The sequence below is a fragment of the Cucurbita moschata genome, unplaced genomic scaffold, assembly GCF_002738365.1.
Source record: "Cucurbita moschata cultivar Rifu unplaced genomic scaffold, Cmos_1.0 Cmo_Scf00007, whole genome shotgun sequence".
Classification (NCBI taxonomy): domain Eukaryota; kingdom Viridiplantae; phylum Streptophyta; class Magnoliopsida; order Cucurbitales; family Cucurbitaceae; genus Cucurbita; species Cucurbita moschata.
The window spans coordinates 2,706,348-2,729,288 of record NW_019268523.1 but is presented as its reverse complement, the minus strand read 5'-3'; the positions used below and the strand labels follow the sequence as shown (position 1 = coordinate 2,729,288).

General features: G+C 36.5%; 4 protein-coding genes and 1 non-coding gene across 6 annotated transcripts; 4 read left to right on the top strand and 1 right to left on the bottom strand.

Moving 5' to 3' along the window:
- Window positions 1-117: 117 nt before the first annotated feature.
- LOC111444872 (probable F-actin-capping protein subunit beta) lies at window positions 118-3,966 on the top strand. Its single transcript, XM_023082970.1, has 8 exons — window positions 118-470; window positions 1,229-1,299; window positions 1,845-1,958; window positions 2,208-2,290; window positions 2,369-2,442; window positions 2,525-2,644; window positions 3,458-3,553; window positions 3,622-3,966. Exons 1-8 carry the CDS (start codon window positions 342-344, stop codon window positions 3,703-3,705), a joined length of 771 nt encoding a protein of 256 aa, XP_022938738.1. The 5' UTR covers window positions 118-341; the 3' UTR covers window positions 3,706-3,966.
- Window positions 3,967-4,395: 429 nt separating this feature from the next.
- On the bottom strand, window positions 4,396-6,539 carry LOC111444873 (uncharacterized protein At3g03773-like). The gene is made up of 6 exons (XM_023082971.1): window positions 6,402-6,539; window positions 5,473-5,659; window positions 5,217-5,379; window positions 5,091-5,128; window positions 4,912-4,969; window positions 4,396-4,836 (listed from the first exon to the last, which is right to left on the bottom strand). The coding sequence occupies exons 1-6, from the start codon at window positions 6,404-6,406 to the stop codon at window positions 4,712-4,714; spliced, it is 576 nt and encodes a 191-aa protein (XP_022938739.1). The 5' UTR covers window positions 6,407-6,539; the 3' UTR covers window positions 4,396-4,711.
- Window positions 6,540-6,775: 236 nt separating this feature from the next.
- Window positions 6,776-6,971, top strand: LOC111445684. The gene has a single exon (XR_002710901.1). It is a non-coding gene; the product is annotated as a U2 spliceosomal RNA (small nuclear RNA).
- Window positions 6,972-10,557: 3,586 nt separating this feature from the next.
- Window positions 10,558-13,969, top strand: LOC111444870 (NAC domain-containing protein 17-like). The gene is made up of 5 exons (XM_023082963.1): window positions 10,558-10,972; window positions 11,431-11,708; window positions 11,790-12,077; window positions 12,416-12,950; window positions 13,355-13,969. Exons 1-5 carry the CDS (start codon window positions 10,807-10,809, stop codon window positions 13,747-13,749), a joined length of 1,662 nt encoding a protein of 553 aa, XP_022938731.1. The 5' UTR covers window positions 10,558-10,806; the 3' UTR covers window positions 13,750-13,969.
- An 890-nt stretch (window positions 13,970-14,859) lies between these two features.
- On the top strand, window positions 14,860-22,201 carry LOC111445495 (cleavage stimulating factor 64-like). Of its 2 annotated transcripts, XM_023083911.1 has the most exons (11): window positions 14,860-15,232; window positions 15,499-15,577; window positions 16,504-16,678; window positions 17,060-17,093; window positions 17,201-17,418; window positions 17,499-17,576; window positions 18,740-18,775; window positions 18,926-19,411; window positions 20,455-20,739; window positions 21,572-21,640; window positions 21,752-21,840. In XM_023083911.1, exons 1-10 carry the CDS (start codon window positions 15,202-15,204, stop codon window positions 21,611-21,613), a joined length of 1,464 nt encoding a protein of 487 aa, XP_022939679.1. In that variant the 5' UTR covers window positions 14,860-15,201; the 3' UTR covers window positions 21,614-21,640; window positions 21,752-21,840. The 2 variants fall into 2 exon arrangements, with proteins under 2 accessions (XP_022939679.1, XP_022939678.1); XM_023083910.1 differs by lacking the exon at window positions 21,572-21,640 and having other exon boundaries at window positions 21,752-22,201.
- The last annotated feature ends 740 nt before the right edge of the window (window positions 22,202-22,941 follow it).

The window sequence follows — 22,941 nt, the reverse complement described above, 5'->3', positions numbered from 1 at the left end:
AGATTAAACAGTTGCACGGTTATTTAAAACAAGAATACAGTTAATAATTATTAACGTCATTATTATGACCTCAATAATTAATAATGATCAAAATTATATATTTATCCGAACTCTAGATGCACAGAGAAAGATCTCGTTCCCGCGAGGGAAGCTCGGATCAAACCAGAGGCTCTCCTCCTTTTCTCCTCCAACCCAACAAAAAGCAACCAACAAAATCACTTTTCTTTTCGAATTCTCTTCCATTTCTCCTTTCGTTTTCGCTTCTCATTTGAATCTTGTTTTCAGAAATTGTGTCTCCTTCTTGTGCTGCGTTGATTTTGAGGCGAAAAACACAGGAAACAATGGAAGCGGCCATGGGATTGATGAGGAGAATGCCTCCAAGGCACTCCGAAACAGCGCTTTCGGCTCTTCTCACTCTCTTGCCTCACCACTCTTCCGATCTACTGTCTCAGGTTGACCAGCCTCTTCAGGTGATGTTTCTTCTGTTTTCCCCCTTTCTCCTCTTGTTCGTCGCCTGGTTTTTAGAAATTTCTTGGAGATTTTGTTGCTTTTTGTTAATTATCACCATTTGTTTTCCCTTTTAGCTGTTATCCGAGGTTTTTTTGGGGGTGTAGGGAGTGGATTTTGATGAATGTTCCTGTTCTTCCATAGCTATAGGTGTAATCCTGGGTGCTGGTTCTAATTAAATGGAAAGTGCATCAAGTAATGAGGATTAAGGATGGAATTCTGGAATAATGAGAGGCTTTGTTATCTCATAAGGTTGAATACGTTTTTAGTACAACAAATGGGTAGGGGATTTGAATCTCTGACCTCGGGTAAGGTAGTACATACTAATTATAACTTAACTATGCTCACTTTGGTGGGGGCAAGATTGAATAATTAAGAGTGGTTCCTTAATTACAAGGTCTTCTTTGTTTAAACAATTAGGTATAGGTGTTGTTTTCCTTTCCCCTTTCCCCTCTTCATGTTACTCTTGGCTCTCTCTTGGATTATCACTACTATTCTGATGAACTTTTGTCCTGGTCGCGTATGTTTTCTATGATTAAGTGCATTTTTTCAACTCCCCCCTCCTTCATTTCAACTGACAGTGCTTCAACTTGTTGAAATGAACTTATTTGACTTGATTGGAGACCTTTTTGTACTTGGCATTATCATTTTGTGGGGTTTTTTGGCTGGTTATTGAACTTTTTTTTATTGTTTTCTGAATGAGAAATTACAACATTTACAGGCTTTATGCGATGTGGATAATGGGAAGGAATTTATTTTGTGCGAGTACAACAGAGATGCAGATTCATACAGGTAAGTACTTGGATCCACTTTTGCAGGATTTGAGCATCTGGCATGAATAATATGCATCACAATGGTTTTAGCAAGGTTATAGACATTTTGATATCTGCCTTAATGTTTGAGGCTGTGATGCAAAATGTTCCGGTTATGACTAGCACTTGAAATGCGTGCCTAAGTTCAAGACAAGTCTCTTGCATGTTTCGTAGTTCCATGTTTCAAAGCCAGTGAATATGCAATATGTAAATCCAATTTAGTTGTAAGAATACATTTCTTACATGATTATAAAGGGCTTTCTCTGTCGAAAATTCCGAGTCCATTGTTTTTCGTTGTACCACAAATTATGTAAGCTAACAAGTATAACAGCATTTCAGTATTGGAAAAAGGAAAACACTAAATTTGCTGACAAATATAAGAATTTAAGTTTGGCGCATGATCTATGGTTGGGTAGATTAGGAAGTAGGTTAGTGACATATATTTTTTCTTTTTTTCCTAGTATTTTCTGTCAATGATTTTTTGATATGCACTACATGATGCTATATTCTTTTCTTGCCAAATAGATCACCATGGTCAAACAAATACCATCCACCATTGGAAGATGGATCGATGCCATCCATAGAGATGAGGAAACTTGAAATTGAAGCAAATGAAGTATTCACAATCTATCGTGACCAGTGAGGTCCTTTGCTTGCTTCCTTTTTGATCCTTGTGCAATAGAATACTCTTCTTGCATTTTAGATACTATCTGCAGCTAGTGTATACTTAGATTCAAGAGGCACTTTCTTGTGTGATTATTTGTTTCTTAAGACAAAAATAGAAGACCCAAACCCAACTATAGAACTTGCTCCATAGAATTTAACACTAAATTGCCTTGTGTGATTATGTATTTCTTAAGACAGCTGCTTTAACAAATGATTGGTCAGGTATTATGAAGGTGGCATTTCATCTGTGTATATGTGGGAAGACGACGAAGAAAGTTTCGTCGGCTGTTTTTTGATAAAGAAAGGTAAGGCTAACCAATGCATTAAGTGTGAGCGTTAATAAAAGTGAAAATTTTCTCATGTGATGCTTTTTGAGGATAAAGATGGCTCAAAGACTGGTCATGGTCGAAGGGGATTTCTACAGGAAGGAGCATGGGATGCTATTCATGTTATTGAGGTATCCATGTTTCCATTGAGTAAAGATCATCCTCTAGATTCTGCATGTTCATTTACTCTGCCCATCTCTTTCCCAAATTCAGGTGAGGCTCGAAGATGAGGGTACAGCTAGCTATTGTTTAACGAGCACAGTCATGCTGTCGTTGACAACCGATAACAATACAGCCGGGACTTTTAGCTTGTCTGGTTCAATTAGAAGACAGGTACTTCAGAATGAATTTTGTACTTTAACTATTAGATTCAAATAGTCGGTTTTGGATGAAAAATTACCTGGAGGCGGAGTGTGAGCAGCATTCCTAGGCTTCATTGTTCCTGACAGAAAATTTTCAAGGCCTAAAAACTCCACCATTTTCATCTCCTTTTGTTCCCTTCGTTGTAGAACTGTGGGATTGACTGTTTGAGTGAGTGGTTTAGGCAGTACTGAACATTCATATTAAACGATATAGAGTAACCATCTAGCATCTTTGATTCCTTTCCATAGTGGAAGTAAAAGTAAAGCCTATACTGAGCCACTACATGTTTTCTTCCAGTTGTATGTTTTAATTAATCTACCTTTTGCCCCCATAGTGAGCAACAACAAACATGCCTGTAAATAGCAGTTTTCTGTTGCTCAACCATGGTAGTTTGAGGGTTTTTATTCATCCGTCCCTGCATATCCATCTATTATTCACCTCGAGCCTGTAATACTAGTAGTAATCACAGAGGGTGTCGTTTGATGTTTAAGAAGGCTCTCTTGACCCTAATTTTCGTGACAAAAGAGTTCTTTGGCAGTTTTGTTTCTTTCTATTTTGTAGAGATATCTGTCTGGTCAGGGATGGAACTTTTAGAGTAGAATTAGATTTAATTCTTCTTTGTGGGCGTTTATTCATCCGGTTTTTTCGTAAATACTAGCTTAGCTTATCCTTTTCGATTGAGAACCCTTTTCGTAATTGAGGCAGGGAACTGTTTTGCTTTGAATGAAAGTCTGAATTCTTATTTTAAATGAAGTAATCCAAGTTCCACAACTTCCATTGTAGATGAAGATGAAGCTCTCAGTTGCCGAAGGCCATCTCTGTAACATGGGTCGAATGATTGAAGAAATGGAAAGCAAGCTGAGGAATTCACTAGATCAGGTAATCATGTATCTGAATCATTATATGCCATTTTCAAGGCACAAGGTTTAACCATTCATCCCTGACAGGTCTACTTTGGGAAAACGAAAGAGATGGTTTGCACCTTGCGGCCACCCTCAGAAGTGGGGCATATGAAATTACCCGAAAAGTGACCACTGGATCATACAGAACTGAATGGCTTAGCGGGTGGATTAGTTGTAAGTCGTTTTTCATGCTCTTCTGTAACAATGTGGTTTGAATTTGATTTGATTGTCCTTTCCTACCTTTATTTGTGTCTAAAGAAAAAAGAAAAAAAAAAAAGATATTTAGCTGTGCGTGTACTGATTTTAGGCTTCGCTGTTTAGTAGTCGTCGGGTTACGAATGTGAGACGGAGTTTCGAACTGAAAATTGCATTTGGTTCTTCTGTGTTTTACTTCTAAAGTGGGTCATATTTAGTTCCATATCAATATAATTTCTACTAGATTTAAGATTGTATTATAACTCTCAATTTTATTAACACAAACTTTGAAAGTATAAAACCCGAACTTGTATCTTTAAATAAAAGATTTATATCCATACATCAAGAAAACAAATAAGAAAAACAGTAATTTCCCTTGATGAACTCTTAAAATTACAATATTATCCTTTCGAAACTATTATTTAGAGTTAAAAAATCTTTTATTGGACAAAAATTAAGACCAAGAATTGTGTTGTGGTAATCTGAAAATCGGGAAAGCTATATCATTACATCATTTCAAGTTATTTTCATTTTTATTCTAAAATATTTCTATTCTAACGGATTTCTACTATTTTCTAAAACGGCCTCTATTGAAGGAATTAGGATATTTTTTAAAACAAGGAATAAAGTTTTAGGAGTTTGGCTAATATGTATTCATATTTGTGTTCAACCATAAGATAAAAGAAACAATTAAGCACGCACGAGTTTGCTCAGTTGTTTGATCCGTAAAGGCGGAATAAAGAAAACAAACCACAACGCATTGCGATCCAAAAACTAAATGCAGAGAGATTCCAGGAGAAAATATTCTTAAAGCTAAATGCAATCAAAATATGAACACTCCTAAGTCCCTAGGATGTCATGTCATGCCCTCATTATGCCCACACCTCCGGAAGCAGGATATTAGCACAGCATTTACCTTAAACTAAGCAGAGTTACCAACTCAAGCTTTAGCATCAGGTTTGCTACTCGTAGAACCAGGCTCTTTAACAGGCTCTGCAAGAGGTGCTCGATCGAGTTCTACCCCTTCTTTATCATCACCCTCATTGTCGATGTCGTTGTCGTCTTCTGCGCAGATGCAAAAAGAAAAAGTTAATGCCTGCTTGAACACATTAGAAATATTTCAGGAATTCTCAAACTGACCATCATCCTCCCCAAATGCATCAGCACCCATGCCTTCACCAGCACCTATACCAAGTTTCTAGAGATAAAATACGATTAGAAAATTGTCAGTAGATTCGGGCACAACACCATTATGAAACAATCCAAAAAATCAAATAGTGTTTTAGCTCTTATATAACACGAACAATAATTGAACTTACCGAAAAGTCCATGTTGCTGAAATCCATATCATTGCCAGCTGCGCATTAGAATGACGGGGTAAGAAAGCCTCTTCAACAAAAACTTGCCAACAGAAAAATGGGAAAATAGGCTTAAAGAAAACTCACACTTATTTTCATTTTCTTCATCTTCTTCAATCCATTTGTCCCAATCAACTTTCACAAACACAGGAGGTTTCCCTTCTTGCTTCAGCAATCTGCTCCACCACTTCTTTTCAGCCTTTTCTATCATATATCTGATGTTTCTCATGCCAACACTAGCCTTACTCTCCTGCCATCATCGCGTTTCAACAATTAGTGCCTTAATATCTAACAGTAGAACAAAAAATGATGGGTACAAAGCAAAAAAGAGAAGTGATTTTACATTTATGTCAACTTTATCGTAGAGATCAATGTCGATTTCATATGGAATCTTCTCTGCTCCACCAACTGCAGAAAAGAAAAATTTCCCTTCAGGCTCCAACTTAAGCTTCACATCCTGGGCATCAGGGATGTCAATTGTTAGGAATAGCCTGTCCGATGTTTGTGCCCATCTTAAGGTAGGGTGTCGGCTGTAAGTTTGATGAAGAAACAAGTAGTCAGATAAAATGAAACTTGACATTGCATCTAAACCTATATAATTGGAGAAAATAAAGGCTTCGTGAACGCAAGAAGAAAGATCGAAGATGAACAGGATTGATTACTGCGTTTGCATGACTTAAAATTACCATTCAAAGACGAAAGGAGATAACTATCATATTGCAACCTCTGAAATTAAGATAAGCTACAAGTTTAAACTTTAACAGTCTAAGAAAGTCAACAATTAGTAGCACTATATGCAAGTTTAACGGACCAACAACAGATCCATACGTAAAACGGTACACCGTCATGAACAGGAATCTGATCTGAATTGTACACGAACCATTGCAATCAGCAAGAAGAAGCCGCCATTTTCGCATTTTACGAGTGACTGAAATTTCTTAAACATCGAGTATGAGTTTATCGACAGAAAAGGATTATTCAAGTCCTGCATCCAGCTTCTAGTTACTTCATGATCGCAAATAAGCGAAACTCAATTTTCAAGTACAATCGCGTCTCAAAATGCATCAAACAGTCACAATAACACGCAACTCCAACAATCGAACTTCGCCTTCTAAATTCATCTCAATTTCTATCAACTTTTCAATCAATCAAACAGATACAGAAGCTCACCGCCTCACTCCAACTAACAAACACCGCCGATTCCTCATCATTGTATATAGAACAAGCAAAGAAAAGAATCAAGAAGCTAGAGAAATTACAGCCGCACAATACCTCATATTTGGAACTCGATGAACGGAACCGCAACCGCAACGTCCTTGAATCGTATTTGGCAGCTAATCGAATCGTTTCAGGGGAAGAAATAAAGAACAAAGACAAAGCCATGGGATAAAAACAATGAAATGGCGGTTCACCGAAGTAAAGGATAAATGACGAGATTTCTAAATTTATATTGCAAAAATTATATTATATTTGTGAATAATAAGTGTTTTAATAAAAGTATTTTTTCAATCATAATTGATTATAAAAATTAAAATTTTGTTTAAATTGACACAGTAGAGCTTAGATGTTTGTCCCACATCGGAAATATTCTAGGCGGACTGAACCAAATGCCACTATAAAAGGCGACCAAGTAAACATTTCAAAGCATACCTTTCTCGGCCTTTTGGCTAAGATCAAGTGTAGTATCTGTTCTTATCAGTTTAATATCTGATACGTGGGCCATCGGCCCACATGATATTAAATTAATTTTTTATGGGGAAAGGCCCATTCGAGTAGCTTGCTACTCGGGCCTTTGAGCGTTGCCCATGCGTTGCACTATAGCATGGGCCTGGCGCACCCCTCCAAGCCCAGTTCTAAATTTTTATTTAATATTTCCCATCCAGTGGGTCCCACCCCAGATCGTCCTAATCTACGTGTATATTTTCTTAAATTTTCCTAAAAATTATTTTAATTGAAAGAATTTCAGGAATTATTATAATCTTTTCTTGATAATTTAATGATATATTTTATTTATAAATAATTTGTATATAGTTTATTGAGTGTATTATTTGATTATTGATTATAAATAGTGTAAGATGCTTATGTCTGATACTAGATGATATTATGTCCGTATATGAACATGACTCTCTACAATGATGTGATATGACGTCACAATAGCTATCCACTCTCTAATGATATGACGTAGTGCCTAAAGCTCTCATAACCCAAAAAAAAAAATGTCACACCCAAGCAAACAGTATTCTTTGATTATAATCATTCACCTTTATTCAACCCACCTTGATTATAATCATTCACCTTTATTCAACCCAAACAAAAAGGTCGCACAAACCTATGATCATTCACTTTTTATTCAAAAGAAAAGGTCACACAATTGATGAGTATTTTTTTTTATTATAAATGCTTAATCAAACCCATGATCATTTACCTTTATTCAAAAAGTCACACAATAGAAAAAGTATTATTTGATTATAGACCCTTAATTATTCAGGATCACAAAGAAAAGAGTATTCTTTCATTATTATAAAAACCCATAATCATTCATAGTATATTTTGATGTATTCTTTGATTATAAATTAAGATCATTCTTTAAATTAGTCTTTGAGACTTTCGTTTATTTCTAAATTTATTTTCTATCTTGGGAGCTCCGTATATTTTAATTTTAAATATATATATTGAAAATCTATATCTCTCCTATACATATAATTAATTTTAATATATATAATTAAAAATCCATATCTAAGCTTCTCGACTTCTGTGGCATCTTATTCGCGGTCCCCTTCGACCCATGATTGGAATGCCGTCATTTGCGGCACCGCCCCGAGCTCCGACCCCGTAAATGGCGTCTTCTGGTGCAGGGCCATGGCTGTCTCAAGTGGACCTCGCAATGTTGACGCTCTTCTCACATGCTCATTTTCCCTCAATGCCTGTGCCCGCGCGATGGCTCTTTCAGAAGGGATGCAATTACATTCGCAGCTTTTGCGATTTGTGTTCGATGCTGATATTTCTCCTGCCACACTACGTTGCTTTGATGCGTAGGCGAAAGCTGGGGATCTTGGTCTTGCCGACAAACTGTTCGACGATATGCCGCAACCAAGATATGGGTTCTCTCAGGAGAGTCGTGAAAGAGATTTCGGGCTTCCCACGAATTAGTTTTCACACAGTTGTAAAGAGTAGAATGTTTCGTTCTACTCCTATCTCCTCTCCATCTTTTCCAACCGGAATCTCACAATCCACCCCCTTCCTTCGGTCCAATCTACCTGTCAATTCACTTAATCCACTTTCCTTTGGGTCCAGCGTATTTGTTGGCACACCACCTCGAGTCCACCCAGCAGCATTCTCCGGTGTCTTGATCTGATATCATTTGTAACGGCCGCACCCACCATACCCACTACTAGTAGATATTGTCTTCCATCTTATTGGGTGTTCGAGAGCATGAGGTGTGACAAAAGTTGATGACATGGAATACAATGATAATGGCATTTGGAATGCATGGTAATGGATACAAATTGTTGGATCTTTCTGCAGATGTTGAAATGATTCACGTCGGATCGAGTGGAATGAAGTGATGCCTTTAGAACCGTAAGGCCGGACAAAATGAACTATATATTACTAATAGTGATTTTGGACTGTTACAGTGTCTTGTAAATAGGAATCTCCCCCGAAAAACATCTTACGTCTCGTGTCCCAAACCTTAGATCACTAGGCACACAAAGAAGCTGTTCAAAACAGTAACAGGCACAATACAACTCACCCGTGATGCCATGATATCTACTTAATCTAAATATTTACACTATGCAGATGCAGATGGGGCGGGTCGAGGCCCAGACCCAGACCAAGGAAGAAGGCCGCTGTGACGAACCGGGATGGAAATGCACAACTACAATTTGAAGAGTTGGTAAGTCTTGTCTTTTCTGGTTGTTTTAAGTAAGTATAATTTTTTCTGATTTTATTATATATATAATTTTTAAATTATTCATTTTAAATAATTTTTTTTAACTAATTTATAAATCCAATAATATTTATAGATAAAAATATAATATAATATAATATAATATTTAGTTCTCAAAGGTTTTTATGTTTAAAACTTTCTTAAAACTTAAATTTATTTATTTATGACATTAGTAGCCCTGTTTGTCAACGGATTTGATATTGATTTTTTGGACTGTGCAAATTAACGCCGTTAGTTTGGAAATGGACTACTGAAATCGACACTCCTTATCCCACGTGCTTACTTTGTTTTATTATTATTATTATCCTTTCCAATTTTTATTTAAATAATGATTTTATTTTTTTTTTCTTTTTTATTTTAAAACATATTCTCGATACTCTAGTCAATTTTTTTAAAATAAATCATTTTGATCGGGATTACTACTAATTTCCATATTTGTTCCGTACTAAGAGTGGTTCCACTATGATACCATTTGTAATTTCTTTCATATATTTAGGATTCTGACTTTGACTAAGAATCTGGATTCAACATTTGATAATTCCGAATCGATGTTTGGTATAAAATTCATTATTAAAATTAAAAAAAAAAAAGTATAAAAGTCAAAAGAATTCACTTTTTTTTTAATTACTTTTTCATTAAGTATAGGCAAAGTCAAAGACTAAACCAAACTAATCAGGAATTTAAATATTAATTAATTTTTTTTCACCTTAATATATGTTTGATTAATTTTTAGAATTGAAATATTATTAAATTGAAAATGGGACATGTGTTGTATTGGTTATTTGAAACATAATGGCTTTATTGGAGTCGTAGTCGATGCCGCCGTTGAACGTTCTTCTGTTTCCCGGTGAACCAAAATAATCCTCTGCATCATGAACCACATGAAACCCAATCAAGTAAGCAAATCAAGCCAATAATATGCTGCCAACTCACCACTGATCAATCGGTTCCAAATTAGTCCTAGGGAGCCGTTGACTTAGGCGATAAGTCTTCGCCGCTCCATAAAAATATTAATAGCATAAAATAATAAAAATATTTAAATTCTTTGTGGTCCATGTTTTTTTTTCTTATCGTATGATACAAAAACATTTATTTTTCCCCATTAATTTTAATTTTAGTATTTTTTAAAATATTATTTCAGCATAACATTACCCTTAATTAATTTATAGTTTGGCTCGGTTATTATTATTTATTTATTTAATTAATTAATTTTGCATATAATAATTGAGATAGAAATATTTAAATTTATAATCTCAAATAAAATAGTATATTTTTAGAAAGAATAATTAAAAATAGTTATGAAATAAAATAAAATAAATTAAATATATGCTTATATAATTATATATTTTGATTTTGTCTTTAATTTTTTTTTTTTGGTTGTAATTTAGCATAAATAAATTTATCCTTTTCCCACGTCTCTGGTTCGAGGAAACTTCGGCGTTTTACCGTAATAATAAAAAGCCCGCCACCAGTGTGCCTCTGGCTGCTTCATACCCCCATAATTGTTTTGACCAAAACCACCACCACTCCGCTCTCTCTCTCTCTCTCTCTTGAGGCGGTCTTTCGATCGTCTCTGGTGGTCGGAGTTGTAGTTCTTTCTCAATTTCAATTTAGGTTGCGTAGATTCTTCGAATTCGGAATTCTTCACCGTCGCTGTCGATTTTGTCCGAGAATTCCGAGTTTTGAACTGTTCTTTCAAGCGGTTTGCTGTCAACGACGTAGCTTTCGATGGGATTGTGCGATGAGGGGGATTGGCCACCGGGGTTTCGGTTTCACCCGACGGATGAGGAGCTGGTTGTGTATTACTTGAAGTTCAAGATCTGTGGACGCAAATTGAAGCTCGATATCATCCGTGAGACCGATGTTTACAAGTGGGAACCCGAGGAATTGCCTGGTAAAGAAATTTCCTTCTCATGCTTGATCTGGTTGATTGAAGTTCTTGTGGTTTATCTTTGACCTAGTTTGATTTTGATTGAATTTGTCGTAGATTAACTTATTTGATCGTTTAGAATTGATTTGGGGATCTTTCTGTATGTGCCTACATGTGCGATTTGCGTTTGTTTGAACTTGTTATCAAATTCTAATCGTATCATATGGTTCTAAACGTATTTAACTTCTTGAATTCGTAGTTGTAGCTATTTATTGTTACTATTTTCGGCACCATTTCCTATTTGAGTCGTTTTTATCCACTCAGTTCTTATTACCAAAAGGAGATCATGTACTAGCCGAAGGCATAATTGATCTTTGAATACCATCTTTTTCCAGAATTTTAGAGTGTTGCCCTATGATTCTCTTATTTTTGGATATCAATGAATATTGATGGTGTTTCTAAACATGACTAAATAAATGCAGGTCAATCTAAGTTAAAAACTGGTGATAGACAATGGTTCTTTTTCAGTCCTAGGGAACATAGATACCCAAATGCATCAAGATTGAGTAGAGCTACTAGACATGGCTACTGGAAGGCAACGGGAAAGGATCGAATAATACAGTGCAATTCACGTAATGTTGGAGTGAAGAAGACCCTTGTGTTCTATCTAGGTCGTGCCCCTAATGGCGAGCGCACTGATTGGGTTATGCACGAGTATTCCTTGGAGGAAGATGAGCTTAAGAGGTGTAAGAATGTAAAGGTAACTGCATGCTTAAGCGCGTTTTTTTACTTAATAGTTCTTGGATGATCTTGCTTGATTAAGCTGGAGTCTTCATTTCAGGATTACTATGCGCTTTACAAACTTTACAAGAAAAGTGGACCTGGGCCTAAAAATGGGGAGCAATATGGAGCACCATTTAAAGAAGAAGATTGGGTCGACGACGCCGATGGTCAGGAGCCTCAAGTGAAGATACTTGATGAGGTTAATTCTGTAGTTCGTGAAATAGAGAACGGTCGAATTCAGCTTTCATCAGATGATATTGAGGAGCTTATGCAACAAGTTGTAAATGATCCTGTTCCAGTGTTGCCATCAATCAGTGGTTATCATCAATTTGACTCTGTTCTGCAGGTTGGCTGCCCCGAATTTCGCACTTCTGATAATCCGTTCCCATCCCATGTTAATTTTCCTTGGTGACTTGACTGGTCATCGCTTCGAGATCAAAATGTTTCTTATTCGATTGATCATATAGCAGTAGGGACTGGGAACATTGGTACATATAAACTGCATTTCTGAATTTCAAAGTGTGAAGAATGTTTAAAAGCTTTAAAAGTAGTATTCTGGTTCAGGAAGGAACTGATATATATGCTGTATTTCATTGGTTATTTAGTCAGTCATCCTTTTTTTCATGTGCTTTATTTGCTCGGTTTCATAGATTAGCTTATGATTTATCTCCATTCTCTGTATAGGTTGATGACAAAGAAGATACTGTAAGTACTATGATCGATGCTTACTCTCGGGATCACGTTCTTCCTGAAGCGGATAAAGTACATGACTTTAGTGGCCATCCCAGTGACTTACATGCAAGCTTTGACTTTACCCAGTTGGGTAACTCTCAGTTGCAATCATTTGAGAGCGAGATATCATCAGCTCCCAAATATTGCGAGGAAGAAGATTTCTTGGAGATCAATGATCTCCTTGGCCCGGAGCCTACTCCGGTGGCAAATGTCGACCCCTTGGGAAATGTATCACCCACCGAATTAGACGGATTGAGCGAGTTAGATCTGTTCCATGATGCGAATATGTTTCTCCGCGACTTGGGACCCATCGTCCCTGAAACAGCTTTAGATCCATATTTGAATGCTCTCGATATTGATGTTACGAACACTTTGAATGACCATTTGGACTACGGGATGGACAATGGATTCTGGAAGAACAACGAGACAGAAAATGCCTTCAGCTTCCCGGAATCGCATGGACAGTTTGTTACTCAATCAACTTTAGGTATATTATTTAATTGAAACTTGATATCTTCTCTCTTTTAGCAGACATTCAGCAGTCCATTTTTACTGAGCTCTTTCTTTCTGTTGATTTTCGCGAAGTTGCTGGCTCGATTAGCACATCGACACAGAGCTCTTGTTCAGATGAATGGGGTTTGTTTGATAAGCCATACTATACTCCACATGACAAGAGCCCTTCTCTGTGAAATATTGAGCCAGCTTCAACAGCTACTTAGAACGAGTACTCTTCTCGTGTATATCGAATTCTCTGATTCGAAAGGAGCAATTCTCGAATTATATTTGTCGACCTCATCGTAAACTGCCATTGTGGTGCCAATCCCAGGTGCCATTTTATCGATTCGAAGCAGTAGGCAGTAGCTAATTCTGAAACTTTCTGGTCTTGTTTAGGTGTGGGATATGAATCTGTAAGTTCTGCAGCAGCAGAAGGAACAGCAGGAACAACAATGGAGAACCAAACTGCAACAAATGCTGGTGGCGGTTCTGCAAGTTGGTTCTCTTCCAATTTGTGGGCGTTCGTAGAGTCGATACCGACCACTCCTGCATCAGCTTCAGAGAATGTCAACCGCGCTTTCGAGCGGATGTCTAGTTTCAGCAGATTGAAACTAAATACACTGAACACCCTTAACAACGCCAATGTCGCCGTCGGTAATCCCGTTACCGGTGCAAGGAGGACGGGTATGAATAAAGGATTCTTATTGTTTTCAATTATTGGAGTGTTGTGTGCGATTCTATGGGTGTTGATAGGAAATGTTAGATTATGGGGAAACTGCATTGCCTCATGAACCCTATATCTCATGGAAGTTCTGCCATCTTCTTTTATACCTTCGTTATATGCATACCTTAAAGTTTCAATATTCATGGAAAACTGAATATTGGATGTAAAGCAATCCAGTTATGGCTAATTATAGATGAGAGTTCTATAAATCTAGTTTGATTTGTGTGGTGCCACGTGTGATTTACTGGTGAGTGCCACGTGTATTCTAGAATTATTCATAAATTATATATTGAAGTCTCCTATAATTATTGTAAAACATATTAACATTACTAACTTCTCCTATACTGAGAATTAATTTATAAATATCCATAAAACATTAAAAAAAAAACGTATAGTTTATTAAAGCATATAACTCTAAACCCTAAATCGATACAAAATAGTCCAAATTACGATAAATAAAAAAAAAATATATATATATATATATATAAAATAATTTGAATTACTATAAAATTATTAATAAAAAAATAACTCAACTCATTCTGTCATTTTTCCAATCAATGAGATAAAAAAAAAATTAAAGGAAATTAATAGGACCAATCGAGAAAAAGTAATGATGGATGACTGGTGGTGTTTTGGCAATGATGACAATAAAAATCACGAGAAAAAGTAATGAAAAATGAAGACGAAGAACAACATGAGGCTATCCCCGAGAGGAGCTAGTAGCATTTTGTTGGGATTACAAACTAAGATACATGGTGCACGAGATTCAGGACTAAGTAGAATTTTGTCCTGATTACAATCTCAAATACGCGGTGCACGAAATTGAAGACTAAACCGTATACTACCTACGTGAATCACACATAAAGCTCGTGTATATGATTATATGAGTTTCTCGAGGCAGATTATGGTTCCTTCCATGTGTTGTATCGCCTCATGAAAATCGTGTGCGTGTATATGCTTTTATTTAAATGGAAACCATTTAATGCGGCTTACTTAGAGACTCGAACCCATGGAACAATTAGGGCTTTTATTTAAATGGAAACCATTTAATGCGGCTTACTTAGAGACTCGAACCCATGGAACAATTAGGGTCGCCCTAATTTTTATAATTCTTAAGCAACTATATATATTTGTTTTTATTTATTTAAATTACATAATTAAAAAAAAGCCGATTTTTTATTTTTTCTAAACGAAGAAATATTAACATTTACTGAAGGCCGGACCTCTGAAATAAAATCTGGTCGGAACAGAATCCTCCCGGAACGTTTCATTCTTCGTCGCCGTCGCCGTTGTTTTGTTCGGGATCTTCAAACTCTCATTCGATTTCTTTTGAAGTCCTTGTTATTGAAGACGAACCATCGCTTAGTTACGAGTTCAATTGATCTGCGTTCCATTTGCGGAGTTTGTGTGCAGTTTTGAGCTTTAGAGCGTCAATGGGAGGCGGTTAAGCTTAAAAGGTATGCGGAGGAGGAAGAAGATGAAGCAATGCTTCGGCTTCTTCTTCTTCTTCTGTTGATTCATGGCCTCCTCTCAGCACCGCTGTGTTTTCGGTATGTTCTGTATTCTTTTTCTACGTTGTTAATTTTGATTCTCTGTTTTGCGATTTGATTTGATGGGGAACTGTTTGTTTATATTGGAGAATGGCGGATTTGAGTCGTATATCTTGGCGAATCCTTAGTGTTGCTTTTTATTTCGTTTTGTTTCGCTTTCAATTGTTGTTGGCTTTATTAATATTGGCCACGGTTGAATTTTTTTTGGTGATTTGGTTTCTGATGGCTTCTTTGCGTCTTATTGTGTCGTTTGATTTTGATTTCAGTCGGGAATATACCTTATGATGCTACTGAAGAACAGCTTATAGAAATCTGCCAAGAAGCTGGGCCCGTAGTATCGTTCAGGTCTGTGTTCTATGCTCTTTTTTCCTGGGAAACGAACCCTAAAATTTATATTGTATTGAAATTTGGGAGCTAGAATGAGATTAAGAGCTTTGAAGTCATAAAGATGGGGTATCTTTTCTATAAAAAAAATTCCTCGAACTCTCTGTAGTTTCATTGCCTTTTAATTTCTTGACATCATGGTTTTCTCCTCTGCGCGTGGATTTTGTACCTCTGTTTCTCTTATTCCTCTTTGAAGTCTTGCTTCGGGGGCTTACTTCTATCATTATCTATCTGACACATATCAAGTGGCTATGCCAAGCTAGAATAGAACCTTCGTTTTTGTTACGTTGTCTACTGTCAGCCCCTGCTAAGATAGCCAAGATCGAGAATTCGTTTCTTAGTTTTTTTTCTTTCGGTCAATCACCGAAGATGACCGGGTTTTTTTCGACTAAGTGATCTGCGTATAGTGTAGTTAAATCTATGGCATGACTGATAATTTGTCTATGTCTGGCCTGATTGATTGAGGGGGTGTGGTGGAATGCCAGTGTACTTTTAGAAAAATTGTGGTGTTTATACTGTTATATATCATTGCAGATAGACAGCCAAACTAACAAATGTAACTCACTTTTTGGTTCTGTCATGGTATAGTTGCATGATAAGGGGTTTTTCTTTGATCTCTAAAAATGTAACTCACTTTTGGAATTTGAGATCAGTGTTGGAAGCTGCCCCACGTCATTCCTGAAAACCATTATGTTCTTAGTTTCCTATTCAGAAAAATGAAGGGAAAGATAATAAACTAAATGCGGGATATCAACTATGAGAATCATTATTTTCTAACGCCTTAGTCATATCCAAAAGGATTTTGGATATCATATTAATTTATCATTTCAGTCTATTGTTTACCACTACATTTTAAAGTTAAAATTAACCGTTTCTTCCTTTTTTAGATTAGTTATTGACAGAGAAACTGGAAAACCAAAAGGCTATGGGTTTTGCGAGTACAAGGATGAAGAAACAGCTTTGAGTGCTCGTCGTAATCTTCAAGGTTATGAAATTAATGGTCGGCAGTTACGAGTTGATTTTGCTGAGAATGACAAGGGCGCAGACAGAAATAGAGAACAGGTGAAGTATTTTACCTCTTGCATTTTGTCAATTAGACTCATTGACTGTTCTTGTCCATCCAGCTAATTACATTGGTTTTTTTCAAAAGACGAAAGACAAAGTAAGTATTTTTTTTTTATTGGAAAAGTTCTGGTGTCGAGTATACCTCCGAGTTAAAACTGATTATAAAAGACATCTTGAATTCATAAATGTGAAGAAAATTTTCAAAGATCAAAGACTATTGAATGGTAATTTTTCTTTTAAACATGGGAACAAACTCAGTCTTCAGCTGCATTTTTTCCTTCCATTATCATTATCCTTCTTTCTAGTCAAATAACTCCTCAAATGGCTGAAACTACGCATCTGACATTATTTGATTTGAAACAATTTTCCCTCTTTCAGGGTCATGGTGGACCTGGATTGGTTGCAAATTCTGGTTAGTTTTCTCTATCTTAGGTTTTCTTTCCTTATGGTTTGTGCAATAAAATCGGACTGTTTTCTTTAAGTTTTGTGTTGACGCCAAAGATGCTAAAAAACAATTAGGTGGCCCAACAGCCCTTGGGGAATCCGGTCAACATCAACCAATTGGTCTTCATATAGCTATAACTGCTGCAGCTATCATGGCGGGAGCCCTTGGGGGTGCACAAGCTGCTTCTAATCAGAATATTTTGCAGAATGCAACAATTTCCAATGATCCTTTAACTTTACATCTGGCTAAACTTTCTAGGAGTCAGCTTACTGAAGTTATGTCAGGGCTAAAGGTAACCTTTTGAGTATGTTCTCTCCTCTCTCCTCATTTTCCTGAATGGCTCCTGGTGATTGGTACATTGTTTGGACTTAGGTAATGGCTACACAAAACAAGGACTTGGCCCATCAGCTGTTGCTGGCAAAACCACGATTATCAAAAGCTCTTTTCCAGGTACTTATTTACCCTTCCTCCTTTGTGGTTTCTTCAAGCGTGGAGAACCTCCATAATATCTTGTGTTGGTGACTTTGTTTTTTTTTTTTTTTTTTTTTCTGTAGAATATTATTTCCTAATTACCATTAGCTATTTTCTCAGTCCAGCATCCAATTCCAATATCTCTGCTTCTGGAAGAGTTGATGAATTCCTTTCTTCTGGCTACTCTTATGATCTTATTGTCTATGTGCGTCAACTTTCTAAACATGTTTATGCAATCCATATCTTCCCAGTTCCTACTCTTGGAGATATTTGGGTAAACATGTATGCTGGAAAAGAAAATCTATCTGTAGCTCTTCATGACGTGAATAAAATATGAGATTGAAGGTAGCGGGTGGAATACAGTTGGTTCTTGAAGCGAATGGGGTGCCATAGATGTCAAGGGAACCTACGTAGATCATAACTATATATGTTAATTATTGTTAGCTTGTCACTCCTATTTTTTTTTTTTTTTTGCTTGCATTTAAGTTCCATAGTTGAACTGCCGTGTGCATAACTTTTTTTTTTTTTTTGCAAGAAACTGGGTTTTCGTTGTGAAAAATAGAAAATTAGTGTACATCACAAGTAAAAAAAAAAAAAAAAAAAAATCTAATTGCATAGGAAAGTACCTTTATAGAACATTCCAGCCACACACCCTTCTTTTGGTAGGTGCTCATAACTAGAGAACCCTCACTTTCTGCTTCAACTAAGAAATTTTTGCAAGGACATAATTGGATGACCCTATCTTTATGTAAAAAGCTTTCTAGCACACTAATATGCGAATTGCACACCTAGAATCATCAAGTTTTAGTTAAGCGTTTGGTCGTTAGTTTTTAACATTTTGGCCTCTAAGCTTCTGTCGATCCTGATCTCAGAACCAATATTTGAGCCAAATTTTAATTGAAAACCAATATTGTAAGAATTAAAATAGTTCATTATTTAGAGAGAGAGAGAAGGGAAGAGGGAAAGACTTCAAATAAATATTTGGTAAAGAAGAGTCCGGCAATATGTTTATATTTTCAGTTGTGCCTTATTTCTTTGACAACTTTCTTGTTCCTTCCAGTTTAATGGACTATATCTCTACCTGTATGCAACACCAGCTAAGCCTCTTTTCTTTTCTCTCTTTTATGTAATTTTGTTTGCAGTCACAGATAATGCTTGGAATGGTCACTCCACAAGTGGTATTTCTCTTCACTGCCTGTATTTTTATTTTTCATATTTTTAGTGTTTTTATTGTGTGTGTGTGTGTGTGTGTGTGTGTGTGTGTGTGTTTGTTATCGATAGACGTTAAGATTATCTCACGAACAATTACCCTTCTTTGATGATTGCAGTTGCAGAAGCCTAATTTACGTCAACCTTCTACTCATCCTCAGCTTCCTTCGCATGAAATTCAGCAGGGTCAGCCATCGTCTCTTCAAATTCAACAAGGGCTGCCCCCTCTTGCACCTAACAGGATGCAGACTGGTTTTGTACCTAAAAAGGAAACTCAAATGTCTCTCACGCCTCAAAATCCTTCAGCTCCCCATCAGCCTTCTGCATCTGCATCCCAATGGCCTCCATTTCAGTCTCAAATTCAGCCATCACACATTTTACAAGGCACTTTGACCGGAATACCTGGAGGCTCATCACTTCCTTCCACAAGTTTACAGATTCAGGTGCCCATCTCCTCTTCTTTAAAGCAGCACATTCACCCCCCTTCTCAACAATATTCAGGGCATGGCCGGGCTCTAATTCCAGGGCATAATGCTCATATTGCTGATCCAGAAGCAAAACCTTCTCTTTTGCCTCACCCTTCTTTATCAGATGCAGACTTTCAGGTTCTACTTTATGCTTTTTATTTATTTATTTAATTTTCATTTTATAGTTTAATATATGAATGACTCAGAACTAGAACATAGGTATATCAACGGGCAAAAAAAATTACCAATTTTACTTGGAGAGCAGGTAGGCCAGTATGGAAAAAGTTGCGTCCCTTGAAGTCTACCTTAGATAGAATGAAAAGTTAATTTCAAGCTTTAATTCAACGCAAAGGTGGGCGATTTAGTGTTCTTAATTTATTTATCTCAAATGTATGGGTTCACTTAATGAGAAACTCTTTATGATCAATAAATGAGGCTTTTCTTATCGATGTTTGTAGTCCTCTATTATATGGTTATGTGCTTACTTTATCATTTCTTCTTCTTTTTTTCTTTCTTTCTTTTTTCTTTTTTTCTTTTTCTTTTTTCTTTTTTCTTTTTTCTTTTTTCCTTCCTTTTTGAGAAGAAACAAAGTTTTAATAGGAAAGATAAGAAAGAACAGATGTGAAAGAACAAACCACCAAACAAATAAAGTAGAAATCTCAAAAGTTACAAAGTTCGAAACAAAAATTTTAAGAACAAAGCACTCTGAGGGAGAATCAGCCATTATCGCAGAAGCAAAACAGCAACCAAAGAACCACTAAAGATAAACACCTGTCCATCAAAAAGCAAAACCAGCACAGCTGCCCAAATGACAAAACTCTGGAAAAGAGATTCAACACAACTCCAGCAAGAGAAAATAAAGAAATTCCTCCACCTCCTTCGAAGTTACTGACCACCATCAAGAGTTTAACAAGAACAAAACTTTTCATTGAAGAAATAAAAAGAGACTAATGCTCAAAAGAGTCATGAAGAGTAATTGAAATCAAATCCTTACTCAAACAAGGAACCTGCTGCTAGCTCAAAAAATTTAAGAAGGTCCTCAGAAATATTTAACAAGTCTATGGAGCTTGCTCCCCTTGGTTCGGAAGTCTGTTTATTGTTTTTTTCCCCCCTTTCCCCCCTTTCCCCCCCTTTTTGGATTTGGTAGTGTCTTCTTGTTTCTAACTTGCTCTTCATAACAGCCTGGCCCCGCCACAGCGAATAGTACATCTCAGATAGTGGGCAGTGATATTGATAAGTCTTCTCTAGTTCCTCTTGGTGTGGATGGTAAAAGAAATATGCTTCATGGCTTTTCAGGAACAACTAATCGCCCTGTAAAACAGATAAAATTAGAGGATGGAAAAGGCATTCCTTTCTCCTCCGGAGGTCTAAGTGCATCGATAGGTACCAACGGATCTGGACAGCTTGGAATTGCCTCAGATCCCCATCTGGCGGGAACGCATATCTCTGAGAAACCAACTTCAGTGGTACGTTATTTATTAATTGAAAATATTTACGTACTTCCTTATTCGAGGTAGCATTAGCTGCAATTCCCATTTTTCAATCTGAATTCATTCTTTATAGTTCTGTCTGATTCTGAATTGGTTCTTTCTAGTTCCCAATGCTCATGTCATGTAGAAGAGTCGTGTATATTTATCTTTTGAGATATTAGACTCTCACTGAGAAGAATAAAAGATTAGTGTGGTATTTGCGAGTGTATTTGAACGTATTTAGATCGAGCATGAGTTTGAGATGCCTTGTAAGGGTAGTGCTTTTAAATGACATATTTCTCATTTTAATGTTTTTAAAAATCTTCGAATCACTCTCGACTATCCAACGAAATGCATTGGCAGTACTCATGCTACAAGAAAATGATCAGTGTAAGGCTTAATTTCATGGTTCATATTTATTTTCCAAGTTCCCTTCCAGACTGTATGACCTTTATCCTATCATTTACCTCTAAATTCAATGGTTAATCCTGACAGCATCAACCATCCTAGTGAGATGAACCACGACTACTTTCATTCATAAGAGCATCAATGCAGCTAAAAATTTAATTATTCAAGTCATGGAAAATTGACAAACCCTTGGTGAGATAACTGTAAAGTGAATATGAAAGATCTTGTTCATATTACTTGGATGAATTCTCACTGGAGTATCTTGTTTTTGTTTTAGTTTTAGTTCCACGTCTGTGGCCCAAAATGCTCATGGCATAATGGCATCATATGGATGTGGGTATAGAATTTAGTCTGGCCAATAATTTTAGTTCGTTTTCTTTTCTAAGATCAACATTTTCTTTCTGTGTAATTGTTTTCATAGCCAAATCATCCTGCTTCAGATTCTAGTTCTTGTAGATTATGAGATTGCTGATATGTTAATGTCTTGCTAGTAAGTGTCATCCATCGCTATGGCGAGATCTGAGCTTTCTGTTGAAGTTGATTGATATCTTCTAAGCTAGCACTTCTGTTTCTTGTTTTCTGTGTCTGGTTCCTCCTCCAGCTTCCCCACAACGCGGAGTCGGTACTATTGCAACAAGTTTTGAGTCTAACTCCCGAACAGCTTAACTCGTTGCCACTCGAACAGAGACGACAAGTTATTGAGCTTCAGCAAGCACTTCGCAGAGATCAAATGCGACCATCTTAGCAAGAATATTGCCTCTGATCAACCCGACACTCTCTGCAGCTCGGCTCCAAGCAACCAATGCCGACGACAGTGGCAGGTAACAAATTCAGCTAAGTAGATTCTAAAATATTTGGCTCCAGAAAGATTCACAGTCGAAACGCCTTGCTTGTCGAATGGGTTGAAAGTGACGGGTCCTGCCACAAGGGGTATGAGTTGTCCATAAACAACATTCATGTAACGGTTACAAGTTTTTGATTATAGTGATTCCTGAATAATAACAAATTTAGATAGGGCAGAAAGATCCAACGGTTGAAGAATTTTGATTTTTGCTGGGTCTCTTTTTTGCCGTCAGATTGGCGATTAATATTTTTGCCACTTTTGCTCCTCTTTCCTTTGCATAGTTATATGGTCATTTTCAGGTTTTCGAGCTTTCGTCTTATGGGTCATTCGGGAGTCATCCCATGGATAGTTCTCTCAACCCTAATTTTCACGATCTTTCCTTTATCAGAAAAATCATTTTGAAAAATTGTGAGAATTGAAAATACTCTAAAATAATTTTTTATATCGAGATTACAAGATTAACAAGTGAAATAAATTGACCAATTTTCATTTTAAATCATTTTAAAATGGAGTCATTTGCTCATGACATGCTCTTGATAAGTGTCTAGTTTGATCTTAATAGACACATGGAGCTACTAACTGCCTAGTTCGTATACTGGTGATGAGTCCTAAAAAAAAAAGTCCATCTCGTAGGTTGATCTAGATCACCACCAGGTGACCTTGGTGACTAACTACTTAAACACACCTCGTATAAAAAAATTTGTTTCATTAGCTTGAAAAACAAAAGCTTTCTCAAGTTCCTTATCTTGAACAATCCAAGTAACAATGTTTCTCCCTTTATTTACCTAAACTTATTCTTTTCTTTTCTCCCTTTATTCACCTAAATTTATTCTAACTCTAAATTTATTTAAAGGTGGGTATCTCATTCGTACTTACTACTAAAAATATGCTTAAAATAATATATTTAAGGAACAAATTCTACAATCGTCATAATTCACCGACATAGA